This window comes from Oryzias latipes, chromosome 21 (genome assembly GCF_002234675.1).
Source record: "Oryzias latipes chromosome 21, ASM223467v1".
Classification (NCBI taxonomy): Eukaryota; Metazoa; Chordata; class Actinopteri; order Beloniformes; family Adrianichthyidae; genus Oryzias; species Oryzias latipes.
In genome coordinates, this window is record NC_019879.2 from 9,386,818 (window position 1) to 9,404,040 (window position 17,223).

General features: G+C 38.9%; 1 protein-coding gene across 4 annotated transcripts in view; it reads left to right on the forward strand.

Moving 5' to 3' along the window:
* LOC101171037 (interleukin-1 receptor accessory protein-like 1-B) overlaps positions 1–17,223 on the forward strand; it is a 231,567-nt gene that overhangs the window by 105,070 nt on the left and 109,274 nt on the right. For all 4 annotated transcript variants that reach the window (XM_023950643.1, XM_023950644.1, XM_023950645.1 and 1 more), the window contains exons 4-5: positions 3,491–3,677; positions 7,018–7,171. In XM_023950643.1, coding sequence (XP_023806411.1) covers positions 3,491–3,677; positions 7,018–7,171 — 341 coding nt within the window. The remainder of the gene's footprint in view (positions 1–3,490; positions 3,678–7,017; positions 7,172–17,223) is intronic.

Below are 17,223 nucleotides of genomic sequence, written 5' to 3' on the forward strand. Positions count from 1 at the left end.
AGAAAAAACACTAGGGGGCACTGTAGGTGTGTGTATCACTATTTGCTACTGACACCAACACAGAAGAAGAAACTCCGTCTTAAGCTGCGTTCACACCGAATACCATTTCTCACATCAAATCAGAGTTGGCCACCTCTCCTTCGCCGCTCAGTGAATTTGCTGTTGGATGCTGTTGGATCCAAAAATGTTCATAATCTTGACACCCTGGCCCTGTGTGGGAGAAACTACTGCCAAATGCTTTTAGCCTGTTCGCTACATAAAGGGGTGTCTGTGTATCTCATTTCCATTGCATGGAAGACACAGAGGATGTTTAAAGATCAGAATTAGTCATTTGAAAAAGCTACATCGGTAATCACATCTTATGTCTGGGTTCATGCGATCATTCAGAGATTCTCCAGAACCACACCCCCTGCAGAAGCTGCACCTCAATGATGGCTGCTTCCGTGTTGTTTCTGTCTCTCTGTCACCCAGTTTGAAGACTTACTGTCCCGCGTTAACCTGAGTGGGGAAAAGACAAAAACAAGACTTAAAAAAAAATTATAATAAAGTTCAGGAGACCCGAGCAGGCTGCTTCCCCAATGCCGCTCCTCTGCCTTAGCCCGCCAGCTCGCCTCCTGTAGCTGATCCTACGAGGTGATCGAGTCACTGGACATGTCCAAAGATGAGTCCTTGATTGATAGATGTGACGCAGCCAAAGTTCAGATATGTGGATTTTGGCCACTCCACGCTGTGCTGCCCAAATCTCGCCACAGGACCTCACATCACATCTATACATTGAAACCGTCCCTGACAAGCCAATCACGTTAGGTGTAAATGTAGCTTAACGCTGAGCTTTGAGGAACTGTTTCAAAGCAACACAGACGATGAAGAATTCATCGGATTTAGTTATTTTTGAAGTGATATAAAGAGTTTAGTTGACTTGTTAGCATGTCCTTCATTCCGTTATTAGGGTTTGCTTTTCTTGTTCCCGTAATTTGTTATAGAAATTTTTCCCAATAGTGCAACTTATAAATGATCTTTACTTCTTTGTTATGCATTTTTTTGGCTGCTGTAACTTATACTCCAGTGTAACTTATATTTCTTCATGTATATATATAGCTCTTATTAGTCTGGAGAGGAGTGCTTTCCAGAGAAGATAAGTTGTTGTAATCATTGGTGTATCTTAAAGGGGTGATGATTAAGGTAATTAAAAGACACTTATTTCTTCTTTCTACTTCATATTACTTCTTTGATCTCATTTGAATTTGACACCAGGGGTGGATGTATTAAGGTGTGTTATGGCCTTTACTAGTCATAACCCAGTAAAGGCTACTATATCAAAGAAAATTCAAGTTTTAAGGAATTTAAACACTTTAATGAAATCCACAAAAATAGCAACATCCTATCATCTTTTTTATTAGATATTGATAGTATCAATTATGATACCATAGGTGATCTTTTGATATTTTTACCCACAATTAGGTTAGTTTAAGATATTGATGAGTGTTCCAAAATATAGGACCTTGATAACCCACTGTATCAAATTTAATCCACAGATTTTCAACATGTTGTAACTTTGTTATAAAGAAAGAATTTTTTAAAATTAGCTACACTTTTTCCCATTGAAAGCATTTTTTTAGATTTCATGGACACAGCCATTTTCAAATGAGCAAGAAAAGCCCTTTACTGCCCCTAGCGGAATGATGATGAACTACGGAGCAGTAAACGTGGACATAGTTATGGACAATGGGTTTATAAGGAAAGCTTTCATCATGCTAATGAGATAGGCGTCCCAGAAATAGTTGTAGGGTTGATTTTTTTTAATTATTTTATGAAACAGTCTTCCAGTTTATCACTATGTCTTATGGTGGCAGGGATTGGACTGACGTCTTTCAATACTGTTTGTGCACCTCACAAAATTAAACAAAACAACTTTTAAAACCCTTTAAATATTTCAATAGGCTGTGCAGCAGCTGAACTGTCTACATGCACTCAGCCTTGGGCTTCAAATTTAGTTGAAAACCGCTCCGCACAGCCTTTACTTTGAAAGGAGACACTGTCAGGTTGTATTGTGTCATTGCGTTTTCAGTGAAGATGGAGACTTGCTTTTATTTTGTTAGATTGCAAAGTCAGAAAACTAGTTGGAGCTGCGATGGCTGCCGAGATAAGAGGAAAGGAGATGAGCAATGGGGGCTCACTCATTGTGATGACCGGGCAGCTTTCGCAGCTTTGTGAGGAAATCTTCACATTTGTCTTGTCTTTGATTAGCATTTCCTCACTTCCAACAAAAATCCAATCTGACTCAGAGGTGTTCGGCTTTAAAGCTGTTCGGCTTTTCATTACTGCTCGTCTTACAAACACAGAACCGAGAGAGAGGAAGGTATAAATGCATTATTTAGTGGTAGGAGACACCATTACATTGTTACATTCAGATGTTTCAATCAGAGGTGCATAGGATCCAGGACTTTGTCACAAAGACCCCATTTACCTCGGTTTGTGAAATAAATAGGTTAATCCGAGGAGTTTAGTGATCCCGGTGTGATGGGATTCCACCTGAGTGAAGACACAGGCATCGTTCCGCAGCCAACTAGAGCCGCTCTAATTATCAAGTTGGATTGTTTAGACTTTAACACGTGTGGTTAGCATCACCAAAGATTACATAGCTTAAAAATCTTTCATGTCTGACTTTATTTTCAACTATATTAAATAAAAAATTCTTCAATGTGGAGTCATGGATTCAATCTAGGGTGGGTCGTCGGGGCCTTCAAGGCTTTCTCTGAAGGCCTAAAAAATATATCTGAATCATATGTTAATTATATTTTGTCCATGCATACTCATTAAATCATTCCAAATGGTCTGTCCATTTCCTTTTATTGTGTTTATGATGGTTATGCTGCTTCCAGACAGACATATTTTCATATTGGAGCATTCAACCAATCGCATTTCAGCTGTCCTTTGTCGCCAGGTAGGATAAAGGCCTTCACCACATGTTCATGTCAAATGATACAGCTTTGTATGAATGTAAAACTGCTGATTGTATTGTTTTTTGCATTAGTGTTGATTGTTTGAAATAAACCATTTCAAATCAAATCAAAAATAATTTGAACTCAGTAATCGTTGGAAAATCTGAATTTGAATTCCTTTGATCCAGATCTAAGCACCATCAATTCTCCCTTTAATTATATCATAGATTATACAAGATTGAATGAATAAACTACATGCTGACTTCTTAAAAAATGAATAAATATAAGTATAAAAAGAGTCAGTCTTTTGAACGGCTCAAAAGATTCGGCTCCCTAAAAAGAGTTATAAATCCATCACTAGTCAACAGACTTGTAAAGAATCTATAAAGAATTCTTTGTTGTGTTTTTCTTTATGTGTTATCGTACTGCTTTTGTTAATGAACCATGTTTGCAACTTTAGATTTGTTGATTGAACTGGGATCCAGTGACATAACCTGTGATGACTGATGTCTAATCCCAAACTCTTTTGTGTTGCTTTTTTCCAACAGGAACTCTACATACTGCATGAAGGTGTCCATGTCTCTGACTGTGGCTGAAAATGACACAAATCTTTGTTACAATTCCAACATGAGGAGAACGGAGAAGGCTGAGCTCAGTAAGAGTAAGGAGATCCTCTGTCCTGACATAGAAGACTATGTGGAACCCGGCAAGGAGCTAAACATCACGTGGTTTAAGGTATGCTTGCTACCTGATTTATCTGATGGTGGAACTTTGTGTGGAACTTGATGGATTTCAAGAAAAAGCTAAAGCAAGAAGGTCCGCATTTGTGCTTACAAAAAAATGAAAATAGTTTACAATGCTCTAATGGTTTGTTTTTATCTAATTTTCTTGGTCATTTATTCTTTTAAGGCCTTGTCGGAAACAGTTTAAGATCACCTACACAGATTCTAAATGAGGGCGATTGCTTAAAAAGACCCACACTGATGTGTTTTTGGTGTTTTTAACATTGCATTTTTCTCATGATGAATTACATTTATAAAAAAAATAAAGATTAAATTGCATCTGCGTATTCCTTTGTTAAAACTGTTGCAAATCAGGAGAAGACATGAAAAAGGAGCTCATTTATGACGTAATAAAACACTGGGTGGGCCACAAGCTCCCTGCTCTGCTCCATTCTGATGCATCCACTTGTAGACTCATAGATCCACGTATGTCTTTGTTTGCTTTTTCTGAGCCGGAAACTGGATCAAAACTGTGTGTCTGGATAGCTCCAATATTGAACACCATTTTTGTTGCATCGATTTATGTTATTTTAGGGATGTGAGGGGCTTTATGTTATCAGGAGATTGTGTAAATAGATGGATGATGATAGAGCAGAAGAAGATTGGAGTGGGAATTTAAGAGTACCCATGTTCCACACCTAGTAAGAGTCATTGAGAGAGAATGAGAACTGCACAGAGGGCGGCCCCAGCAAAGACGTTCATAATGAGCAGCAAAGTTCTGTGAGAAGGAATCCTGCAATGTCACTCTGTGCCCTGAGGGAAGATCGGATGCCCTCCAAATGATCCTGTTCCCTGATTTTTATTCAGCATTCACCCACTCCTCCTTTGCCTTTCCTGGGTCAGGCACAGCCTCTGGACAGCAAAGCGCTTCCCAACAAAAGGGCTCAGGCCAGACTAATCACAGGCAGATCAGCAGTACATTAGCTGGCAGGGCTCGACCTCTAGGTTTTTCTACAATTCAATTACAATCTGGGTAATGACTGGGAGTGCTGGGACTTAGAGTTATTTGGATGACTGCAGAGCCACTATGATTGAATTTCGAAGGTTGCCAGGAGCGATGATGGAAAAGAATCCGCCGCGCCATCGCTGTCCCTGCCAGAGCACCGGGAAGATGCAGAGAGAGCACGGAGGCGCTCAACGTTCATGTGCACGCATACTGACACGTACACACAACACAAACATTTTTAGTTTTTCATGAGATGTTTCATGAGAGGCTGCTGTAAATAAAATTCTCCATCCTCTGTGGCCTTAGTGGAATATTGAATGGAGGATATTAAGTTCAGAGCAATAAATCTTGCTAAGATAAGCAGGATAAGAGGAAAGATGTATCATTTTGGCAAACAGAATTCATATGTTTGGCAGTGGCAGGATTGCATCCTCACCACTTGATCCACCTTTGCAACACCCACTCAGGTTTTTCATTGTTTATTTTTTTTTAAAGGTCCATCTCAACTTCTTTCCTCAACACTTTAGAGACCCATATTGCACGGATTGATCATGAGGGAATAAACGTGGAAAAAGTGAGAAAGGTTGTGGTCTATACATTAAATTTTCTTATATGTATCATGAATAAACCACGTTAAAACACAGAAGAAGTATGAATAAACCACACAAAGGACACATAAATCAACGTAGAACATGAACCATGTGTGGTTATTACACTGTTTATATCAGTGACGTGCGGTGAGGTTAATGGCTGGTGAGGCACTGACGTCATCACTCAGATTTACAAACATATGAACCATGAGTATAAATAACTGAGTAACTTATTCACCATTTAATTGACAACAGTTAACGTTTTGTTTAAAATATCATTTCAACATGTTTTTTTTTCATATACAAACTGCAGCATAGAAAAAAGCACAAACGTTATTATCGTCTTACCTTTACTTGTAAATAAAGTCCATACGCCGCTCCTTCTGAAGAAAATGACTTGCCGCTTGCTATCACTTCTTCTAGTATTATATTCAGGCTGTTCATAATCTTAGGGCTCACCGGCGCCCCCTAACATGAGGCACGAGAAAGTCTGGCCTCACCCAGCGGCTTTTTTGCCGGCGTTTAGCGCTCAGCACAAGAAACACGTCCCTCACATACAGTTATTTATAAAAACAAACACTGTACATCATATACATCTGCTAAATTATGTAAACTCAGCTCATATAGTACAGGTGATTGAACCGACACACAGAGAGACAGCAGTACTGTCTGACTGCATAGGTATTGCGCAATCCAAGGTGAGGCTCAGCGGGCTGGTGCCTCATCGCACGTCATTTCTTATTATCTGAATGGCAAATGCGGAAATTCAGCGATTTTGAGAAGAAAAAACACCCAAAAATGGTACATTTAAATGGAAAATGACTGCAAAGCACAAATTACTGATTAAATATAATAATTGAATTTATTTTTTCTCTTTTCTTCCCATAATGACAGGTGAGGCACAGCCTCACCTGCCTCTCCTGACTGCACGTCACTGGTTTATATGTAATTCATTAGTTATTTGTGTGTCAATGCTTACATTGTATACGTAATATAAAACTTATACATCGTTGGTCCAATGCTGAAAAGTCAATTAGACAAACGTGGAACACCAATTTACATACGAATCTAGCAAAAATCAATTCAAGTCAACTCAATACAATTCAAGGTAAGGTTTATGTAATAATTGCGTTTAAACTACATAAAATATGCGTAGACTGCATGATTCTCAACTGACCAAAAAATGTTTGAAAAGCTCAAAACCAAATTCACGTTCATGACTAAAATCCTCGATGGACATCTGCACACATCTACGTATGACGAACGCAAGAACCACTTATGAACTACTTATATCACGCATGTATCATGAAAGACCGAAATTTCATACATAGAAAAATGTGCAAAATGTACATTGCGTCTGTGTGACATGGTCTTAACATTAACGGTGCTACAAAACTGCCAAGCTATCCAGCCAGATGGCAGCTTGATCACGGAAGCAAAGATGTACATAGATCTATTTGTCTGCATGTGGATGCAGACCTGCCCATTCTGTTTGTTTTTTTACATCACCACTACAAGCTTTTTCAAACAGGAGTTTTTTATTTGCTCCTTATTTAGAACAATTTGAATAAAGAAATACTCAGAAATCCAATTTTGAGCCTTAATTTTCTTCTATATTTCCTCCACCATCAGAAAAATGCCATAAGAACATGTTAGAAGCACCAAAAACACCATTTTCATTGGAGAGGGTTTTCATGAGCGATCAAAAGAATTTGTACTCGCTTTTACCCATCTGTTTTGTTTGTTTTATTATCCAGGAGTGTCATCCAAAGCAGTGGAGAGCCAGCATCATTCAAAAGAAAGACATTTTGTTTATCCAAGAAGTAACAGAAGAGGAGATTGGGAATTACACTTGTGAGGTCCAATTCAGCGGCTTCGTCGTCAGAAGGACGACTGAACTCACCGTCACTGGTAAGGGGAAAAACATTGAATTTCTGTTTTTTTTTTTATTTGCGCAGAAATACCTTACCTGTTCTCCAGTGAAAACAGGAGGAATGAATGAAGCGGTGCGTTGCAACAAACAAATACATGCATGCAGGCGATTCACTGATTGCTGCAGTGATCTCCCACTGCTGTGTTAATTGATAAGGGAGGGTGAATGCTCAGGCCTGGCCTCTGTCCCTTTCTTTCCCACTCAGCAGTTTCTAGTCAGCCAGGCAGAGCTGAAATGTTTAAGGCTGCTGGCCAAAGCCCTAACAATGAGAGTTAAAGAGCCTGGAAAAGGTCAGGAGATTGACTTTTTTCTGTCAGTCTCTAATGTTTTACTGTCTTCACCTTGTACAGCGGAACATTGAATAAAGAAATGCATCCATGCGTTCCTCACGCTCCAACTGTGTGAATGGGGAAAGCTTAACAATTCTCCGTCCTGACATTTCTGTTAAACCTTCCGCTCCAGTTTCATGCGGTGAATGATCTGCTCGCCCTTACACTGTGCCCACCAACATCACTTTATGAAATATTTACTATAAAATTGTAGTTGTGTTGTTCTCAGTGATGATGAAGCATCACGGTCACCGCTGCACTCTGGGAAATGCAATATTTATGAAATCTTCCCAGGCTCGGACTGAAGTTGTTTGAGGGCTTCCAGAGTGTGCTGCAGTGCGTGTGCAGCAGCAGCAGCAGCCTCAGGAGAGCGCCGTATACGCCTGTCAGGCTGGCAAAAGGTGGACTGAAGCCCAGCCACCCACAGGTTCACACCAATTTAACATTCATGGTCCAGCCCTCTCCTTTTGCTCCCTTGGACTCTGTGGCATTTTGAGTAGATATGATGTTGAAGTTTGACTCAATTTGTTAAGCAAGAAAGGAAATATGTAGAAATGAAAACTGAGTTGACAAAAAATACATTTTAACTGACATTTTTAGCACAGAGCCAACCCTTTGAAAAACTGAGTTTTTAACCAGCAAATGTGAAAATAAAACAAACTATTCAGAGGACTTATGACAGTACTTGACATTTCGTTTCTGTCTGAATTAAAATGGTCCACAATGAATTTGAAGACACTGCAATAATGAGCTGTTAAGGTGCAGCTGCCCTGAAGAACAGAAAGCCTATGATGACATGACCTGGATAAATGGGAATCTCCATAGACACAGGTCATAATGCAGGATAACCATCCATCCATCCATCCATCCATCCATCCATCCATCCATTCTCAAAACCCGCTTTTGTTACAAGGGTAAAGGAGCCAAGGCGAAGGTGGCCACTTTGTTGTAACATCACACACACATAAACACACACACTAACATTCACAACAATTTAGAGTCACCGATTAACCTTTGAAACATGTTTTTGGACTGTGTGGAGCCGGACTGCAAAAACCCATGTGAGCATGAGAAGGAACATGCAAACTCCACATAGAAAGGTGACAGCTGGAATTTGAACCAGAACCTTCTCACTGTGAGACAAAAGCGCTAAACATTACGCTACCGTGCAGCCTGTGCAGGATGACTGCAAAGATATAAAGCCTTCTTTTTATTATTTATTTGTATTTCTGTATTTAATTTTTATTTTATTTTATAGTATTTTCTTTACTTGTTGATGGTGCACCACAACAAAAAAAGATGCTGTTGCACTGATTGGTGCAGACTCTTTTTTTTTTTTTACCTAATCCCAGTCAATTTATGCCAGATCATTTTCCTTCTTCCACAAAAATAACCCGAGCTTCGTGAAATGAAAGCATTTGACCTCATTACTGTACATTACTGAGGTTCTTCTGTTTTACTGCAGTTCTCCTGCTAGAATCAGATTAGCTCATTCCCACCAAGGGCTCATTTCTTTTAATAAACCCACACCATCATACCTTCAAGTGGGCGTGCGATTGTTTACATTTTATCACATTCTGTTAAAACCGCCATTACCTGGGCAGCGAGCTTAAAAGGCCAAACTATGTTTAAGGTCCGATTGCTAATGTTGTCGTTTGTTTAATAGCCCGAAGAGATGAATGAGGTGATTAAGTTTAACTAATCTTACAAATAGTGGAATAGACACTGGCTTATACTTTCACCCAGTCCTTCATGTGTGTTCGTGTGAGTTAAGGGTTATGATGTGATCTTTAATTCTTGTGTTACTTCCCCTAGTTGAAAACTGGGTGAAGCATTTATTTATGGTCATTATTTGTAATAAAGGTCAACAATGATCGCATAAACTCTTTTTTTTAAAGCTAATTCTTCTTAATAGAATAGAAACAAAACTCATGGTTTCATCATGTGGATCGTTAATTATGTGGTGATCCGATTCATGAATCAACGGATGTCTTTTTACTGGATGGATGAAAATTGAAATAGCATTTTATCACTACCATTTATGCTTTAGTTTAAAACAGGAGATCAGAATCAACAAAACATAACCGATAAAAACACAAAGATTTATAAAGAAAGAAAGGGTATTTGTCATTTTTTACAATGGCACACTAGAAAGTTTTTCTGTCAACTTTCCGGTTAACTTCAGGAGGGTATTCCAAAAAGCAGGTTATGTGAGTTACCACGGTAAGTTTGAGGCTAAGGAGGCATATAACCTCAGCTTCCGGGTTTTGTTCTCCACGCGTTTCCACAGAGACTCAGGATAACGGCGATCCATTGAGAATGCCTTTGTGTACTTGCTGTTCATGTGCATTTACCCAGGGTTACCAAGTGGAGCGTAATTACGCTAACTCATATCCGGTCTTTTGGAACCAACATACCCAGAGTAAGCAAGTTCAGGCGGATTTCAGCCAGAGTTCAGGGTTAAAGTCAGGGTAGTTTAATCTTGCTTTCTGGAATACCCCCCTGGAGGAAACAAAACATAAATGACACTGTTGTTTTGGATCATTTTACAACAAATCCTTAAAATGTTCTGAAGTAGTGTTGTCTGCTTTAATAATATAGTATTATGTTTTATTCATATGAATGGCTTTTATAAGTAACATAAGCTGCATATATTTCAGATGACTGATCTGCATTTGCCATGTTGATTTCTAAAATAGTTATTTTTGACGTAATACTTAAGTAATTCATCTTTGTCATGTGCTTTATCGATATCTTATGATTTTTAATTCTGTCTTATAAAAACTGGGAACCGGATATTGATAAATCATGTAATAAAATGGTTACAGTATAATCGGGGTGGGATTATATAAATTCGCTTCCTCCCACTCCCTTTCAAGCAATATTTATTAATATGTCTAATTATCCTAAGTTTGATTAGTTACTGTATGAATGTATAACTGATGTTTATATTGCTGTTGTGTATTATTTCTACTTAATCTGCTTGAAATAAACCATTTCAAATCAAAATCAAATCAAAGTGATTCTCCATCCCCAAAGTTAGTAGATAGATGACAAAAACATAATCAATGAAGACACAACAACACCCCTATCAAAATGTAACAAATAGAAGTCCCTCACAGTCATTTCATATAAACTGACAACAGTGGTTTAAAGGGCCTATTTCATGCTATTCTAAGTCTTTCTGAATAAACTACATCCATATATATGATAATATATTACCTTTGGAACACTACAAAATTAAATGAAATAAGAGTTATTTTTGCAAGTCATTTTCCTACCCAGAAGTAAGACGGCTTGATCTCTGAGGCTCCGCCTTACTCTCCTTGTGGGTGCCGCCCATTTCATGACGTCAACCTGGAGCCGTCCTTGGCAGCGTGTCTGCGTTTCGTCCAAGAAAACAAACAACATCCAAACGTTTGCAAAGACGGATGAGCATATTGTGCATAGAAAAATAAATTGTTTTTTTCCAATCACCACTAGATAAAATGGGCGTGTGTGTTAGCCTGGGAGCGGAGCTGTCAGTCTCTTCTTGGAAGGGGGTGGCTCCTCACTTATCCATGTCTCAATGTGAGAACCCACTTGTTTTCCTGGGTTGGGAGGGGCTGCTGCTCAGAGTGCAGGTTTTTGGAGAAATACTCAGAAATGTGTGAATGGATCAAGATACCTTTTTAAGGGTTGTTTTTCATGAGAAATGAACATAATAATAGACTTATAAAAGTTGATTTTGTATGATATAGGCCTGTTAATAGACATGTATTGTAAAAATTGCTTTTATCATATTTACCAGAAATACCAAACTTTAGATGAATATTTTTGCAGACACGTTTCCAGTAAAAATTCTCTTCCATATTTGCAGAGTCATATGATATCACATCATTTTAGAACTTATTTCACTAAACTCAAGTCTCAACTTGTCATCTACGAAAAAACACTTGAGAGTTTTACTTTGAAAATAAGAACCATCACCAACACTTTACTTTGAAAATGTATTTACTTCCTGTGAAGGAGACACAGTTGGTTTGTTTAGTTTACGTACAATTTTAAAGCAATAATAACATGGCCTGAAGGGTATTTTACAGTTTACTATGTTTATAAGGACCACATATTCACAATCTGTCACGTCATAAATGTCCAAACTCAAATTTTCAGGAGCAAATAGCCCTATTTATCACGTGTCTCGTTCCAAACATGAGGACGTGATCTGCAGGAGTCTGTGAAAAAACTTGTGCAGTGAGAACAGAAATGCTGATATCAACAAGATTTTGTTTACTTTTCCAAACCGCCACTGGTTAAAAAAAGTGCAATTTTTTTGTACTTCTATAATTGATCCATAGCAGCAGCAGCAGCAGTAGTTTTTTCCCCCACTGAGAATTCAGATCATGGACAGTAGAGTCCTCGTTTGTATTTTTCGCCGACACACAAGCCCCATCTGAACAGAAACCCACTGCCCACCTGTGCAGCTGATGCACATTAGGAAGAGCAGCTATGTTCAAGTGTATGTTTGTATTCCTAAAGCTATGATAACACAAAAGTCTGTCGTCGTATCTTCGCTTTTTCATGCCACAGCGGAATCATTTGACTCCATTTTGATGGCTCTCCCAGGGCTCGTACCTGCACTGTGGTGGTGAGGCTGCTACAGTGGAACAGCAGATAAAAGCGCTGTTGAGCTGATGTATGCAGCTCCCTCTGTAAAAGCGAAAATATTATACTGAGAGAGTGGAAAAGGATAAAGAGAACAAGGGAGTGAAAGTTACTGATAGCAGCAAAAAAAATATAGAGAGAAGGTGTGGAAAAGAAAGAGAGGTCGGCGTATCTTATCTGTATTCCTCTCCAGTGTTTCTCAGCAGAAACAGTGTGTCCAGGACTATAAACAGACTATTATCCCAGTGTTTATCACAGTACACATTACTGTTTGCCTCTGTCAGACTTACTGTAATGGAGTCGTTTGGTTTGATGGATGCCTCAGGCGAGGGTTTCTATCTTCTGCTGCCATTATACCTCTGTCTGCATCCCCTCACAGCTCAAATGTCTTCCTGAACATTCAGCATAGCCAGCAAGCATGGTGATTGAGGTTATGGCCAATGTAAATGTGCCATTTGGCACATTGAATCAAAAATGGACAGGGCAGGAGGAAATCTGCAGGAGGAGCAATCATTTACATTACATTGCCTTTCGAGGAGCATTAAGATGGCAAACAATCATATTAGAGACCCACTGTGATGAAAATGATTTTTTTAACATGCTCTTGTGGCATTTCTGTCAGTAAAATTACAATCAAAACTGGATTACTGGGTATTTCTCTATTCAAATTATGGAAAAAAAAACGCTGTTTAAAACGTTTTTGTGACGTAAAAGCTACTACGGCAAACCACTAGCTCCCTGCTCCTCTCCATTCTGATGCATCCACTTGACTAGATCCGCAAACATATAGAAGACGGGAAGTGGGATGGGCTTATTACTCTGTGCTGAAAGTCCTTCCCACAACTTGGAGAGGATTTTCTGATGAACTCCTGCCACTTTACAGAAACTAGAAAAGGAAGCTGTTTTTTTAAAATTTAAGTTAAAAATGGCATAATCCTAATTAAAAGATCACTTAAAGTAGATCAAAAGATGATCGGAGTGGGACTTTTTTGTAAAAAAAGAAAGTATTTGGCAACTTGTTTTTTTTTTGGTTAGAAATGCATTGAAACTGTCAAAGTTTTCACCCACCTTTTATTTTTCAAGATTTATCCTTCAGACTTCACAATTTCTGACTACCCATCTGTTTCTGGGCTCTATCTCCCACCTGAGATGCAAACAGCTGTGTGTTTCACATGCAAGCTTGTGTTAAGCAAAAAAAAAAGGAAAAGAAAGGAAAAGAAAAGCTTGTGGAATTATTTGTGTGTATAATGAGAAAAGGCAGGGACAGGAAGGAGATACAGAGTTCTGGCTGCAAAAGCTTTCCCGTCCCACTTCATCTCCTATGAGGTCACCTTCAAAGACCTGACCATTTGACGACCTTATAAAATGTTCGCACATGTGCGAACATGAATGTTCCATGTATTTAATGAGCAATAACTCGGCTTTTACGTTGCCGCATGCGTTTGATCTCTGTGAAAGTCAGAAGCAGAGCAGAAAGACGAGAGGAACTCCAGCTTTCATCTGCTTTCCGTCCTCGTGCTTCTGGAGAGGAGATGGATGGAGAGGCTGAGGTTAGCGGTGACACAATCCTGGCAAGAGGAGGAAGGAGTAGGTAGAGATAAGAGGTGTGGGCTGAGAAGAAAAGATAGCATTCCTCTAAGCTTGGGCTGCAGCATGTGCTTGAATCATACATGAATACATTGCAGCTTTCCCTGCTAGGAGCGTGTTGACCCGTCACAAACCCTGTAAACATTTAACCCCAGCAAGTGGACAGTACGTTGGGGAGTAGATAATAAAATCCCACCTGAGATAAGTGTAATTCCAGTGCTTTTCCTAGTTTTACCCACATGCATCTTTGCAAGCACCGGAGCATCAATCACACCCATGGGCGGGACTGGTGAACACATCATAAAACCGCTTTATGTGTATGATGGGCAACATAACCTACCGTGTAACACAACCTTTTTTCCGTCCAGCCCCCTAAAAGGTCTATTAGGTCTGCAAATTTACTGTAGCACCCTTGTTGAGAAACCATAAGACCTGCATGGAGTTAGGCAGGAGGACTCATTAGATCGAAGTTAGCGATCATTTTCTTCCTGTCTGGGTGGGTGTTAACCTCACCTTTAACCTCGCTATCTCGTCGTCTCTGCACCTCATCTCATCGCCAGTCACCAGTCGTCCCTACAGACTCCCAGCAGCCCCCGGTTTACATTGTTTTAATTTCATTAAAAGTGACATCAATCTGCATGTGACATATGAAATTTACATATTCTGCAATTAATCTTGTATGACCCACCCAACTCCACCCATGCACTTGCCCACACTCCCTAGTTATTATCATTATCTGGAGCCCATAGGGCTTTATCAGGCATAAGTGAAATTTAAATCCCGTCATTCTGCAGCCTTCTGAAGTGGGGCTCAATAATTAAACTGTATATTTCAATGACTGGCAGTGTACATTTGAACAGGACATGATATTTCCATATGTAGGAGTCCTGTGAATTTGTTTGAACTTAGAGAGCTTGTTCTGGATTTGGAAGAAGACCCGTTTGACAGCATAAGTCTTGTTAGAAAGGAGATGAGAAAAAGCTGTAGCACCAAGTGCAGAGATTTAAAAATGGTTTCTATTTTAGGACATCAGATCAAGTTAAAATGCATAAAACACATTTTTGTTGACCGTTATAGAAAATTTTAAATGAAAAGTTTTTTAGTTCTCTCGGATTAAGAAAGTTACAAACAACAAAAACAGGCATTTTTTTCTCTTGAGTACTGTTTGACCAGTTAACGGTCTGTCAAGCGACCACTTTAATTTTAAAAAGTCTATGTAAACGGGCGTATATGTACGTTTCGGGTTTCCATATTCAAAACTCTCTCGTTAACACGTCACTACGAAAGTTTCTATTACCGTCTTTCGGGCTCTATAAAAAAACAAAAGTTAAACCAGGTCTAACTTTGACCAATCAGAGACTCGGTTTTCATGCTGATCTAGGAATGGCGTCCCTTTTAATTCACAGAAGTGCCAAGCGTTTGAACATTAATAATGGAGGAGATATTAATAATTGCGGTTTGTGTCCGGATGGAATTCTATGACACCAAGTCTTTCATAAATCTGAATAGAGCTGTGATAGAAAAAGCCTAGAGCAAGATTCACCAGATTTGCACTGCTTCAACATTTCACACCAAGCCTCTTCCTGTAGGACGTGAGCTACCAGTGCTGTCCAGTTCACACTGGACAGTTGAGTAGCAACTGTCCAGTGTGAACACCGTATGCCAAAGACACGTTAAAGAATGCTTACGTCACATGCACAGTGTAAATGTAGCGTTACTTGAGTCATATTTAACAAGTTTTTAAATGTGTGGTTGAGTATGTTTAGCTAGTGAGCCCACTTTAGCTGAAAGCAATGGATTACCAGATCCTATTCTTGGTATGTCAAGAACAGTTTAATTTAGGGTTCTTTTTTATCAGAGAACTGACATGTGTGGCCCGTCTCTTAATCCTTACTTGATGCAAATGGGGAGTTTTGTCTTAATAAATGAAAAAAAAATATAAAAGAAAGAAAATATGAAACAAAGACGACATTAGCATGAAAAGCATAAAAGTGTTAACAGAATTGGTTGTGTAACATCAAGGGGAAAACACAATGCAAACAAAAAGAGCTAAAAAAAAACAGTTCAAAGCCACAAATAAACTTTCAAATATGAAGTTATGTGGACAAAATCTGCTATTTCCACAGAGGGAGAATTTATTATTATTATTATTATTATTATTATTATTATTATTATTATTATTAGGGATAATTTATTATTAGAAATTGTTTTGTTTCATTTTTTCAAGCACACCTAAGAACATTTTTAATCTGCTGAAATGTCTATTTCAATTGATATGTGGAGGTTAAACAGAGCATCATAGTCCTCATTCTATGCAAAAATCTCTGGAAACCCTCTGAGTGGAAACGAACACTTGTGTGTCTGAGTTTACTCCAGATTCCGTCTGTGGGAAGTCAATATTGTCTTAAATTCGATTTAAGCAGCCACGGGTCGTCAGAGGGATCAGATAATGAGCCAAGTGAAGGGCAGGAGTGTTCCTCTTTCCTCTTTCAGTATTTATCATTGCAAGTGTGATTTCTGGTACAGTACATGACCTGAAAATGATCTTTGAAGAAAAAGAAAAGACTTCACGTCATTTTTTACTTAAATATATTAGTAAAATAACAACGTGACAAGAAGTTTGTAAACCTTTTTCTGCCGTTTACTTAGTAAACACCTTGTCTTTATTGGATTATTTGCTTTTAAGCAAACAAGAATTGTTGTTTTCAAAATGTAAAACGGAAATTGGACTGCTGGATAAAAAAGATCCTGCCAGAAAACAAGAAAAAGTGACAAAAAGGAAACCAAATGCCATATTTACTAGTGTTTTCAAATAGGCAAATTTGAAAAGTTAATTGAGGACTGCAGCTATGGTAAAGAAAAATAAAGGTTGTGAGAGTTCTTCAATCACTTTAACAGCACTATAACAATGCATTTGATTATTTATTTATTTATTTTTTTTACAAAAAATTTTATTTCAGTAACCTAAGTAAACACATAAGTGCATCATTTTGTTGCTTTCACATCCTTTGTCGGCAGCATTGCAGAATTGTTGGCTACGTCAGTCAGAAGCTGCTGCAGGAAAAAAAGACCTTGAACTTTCTGGATGGATGAGATAAAGGAGGCGTACTTTGAAAGTGCAGAATAGTTTCCGAGTGTCAGGAGCTGATCGTTGGAACTGTAAGAATAAGGATTGATGCTGGATGTGAAGGAGGATCGGGTTGGCGATACGTTATCCGTGTTAGCCGTGATATCGCCACGCAGCTTTCAAAGCGTGTCCGTCATGAAACCTCGTGGTTAGAAGGAGCAGGTTTGTTGGCGGGACGACACATGCTCTTCTGAAAGGAGGCTCTGTGGCCGCATTAACCTCCAGTGGAGAAAATGAGCTGGCAGAAGACAGAGGGAAGGTGGTCCCTTTGGAAAAGTGGGTGGATAACAGGTTTCTGAGGTTGTATCACTTGAAGAGGTGTGACCATTAGTCTGCGTAAGCC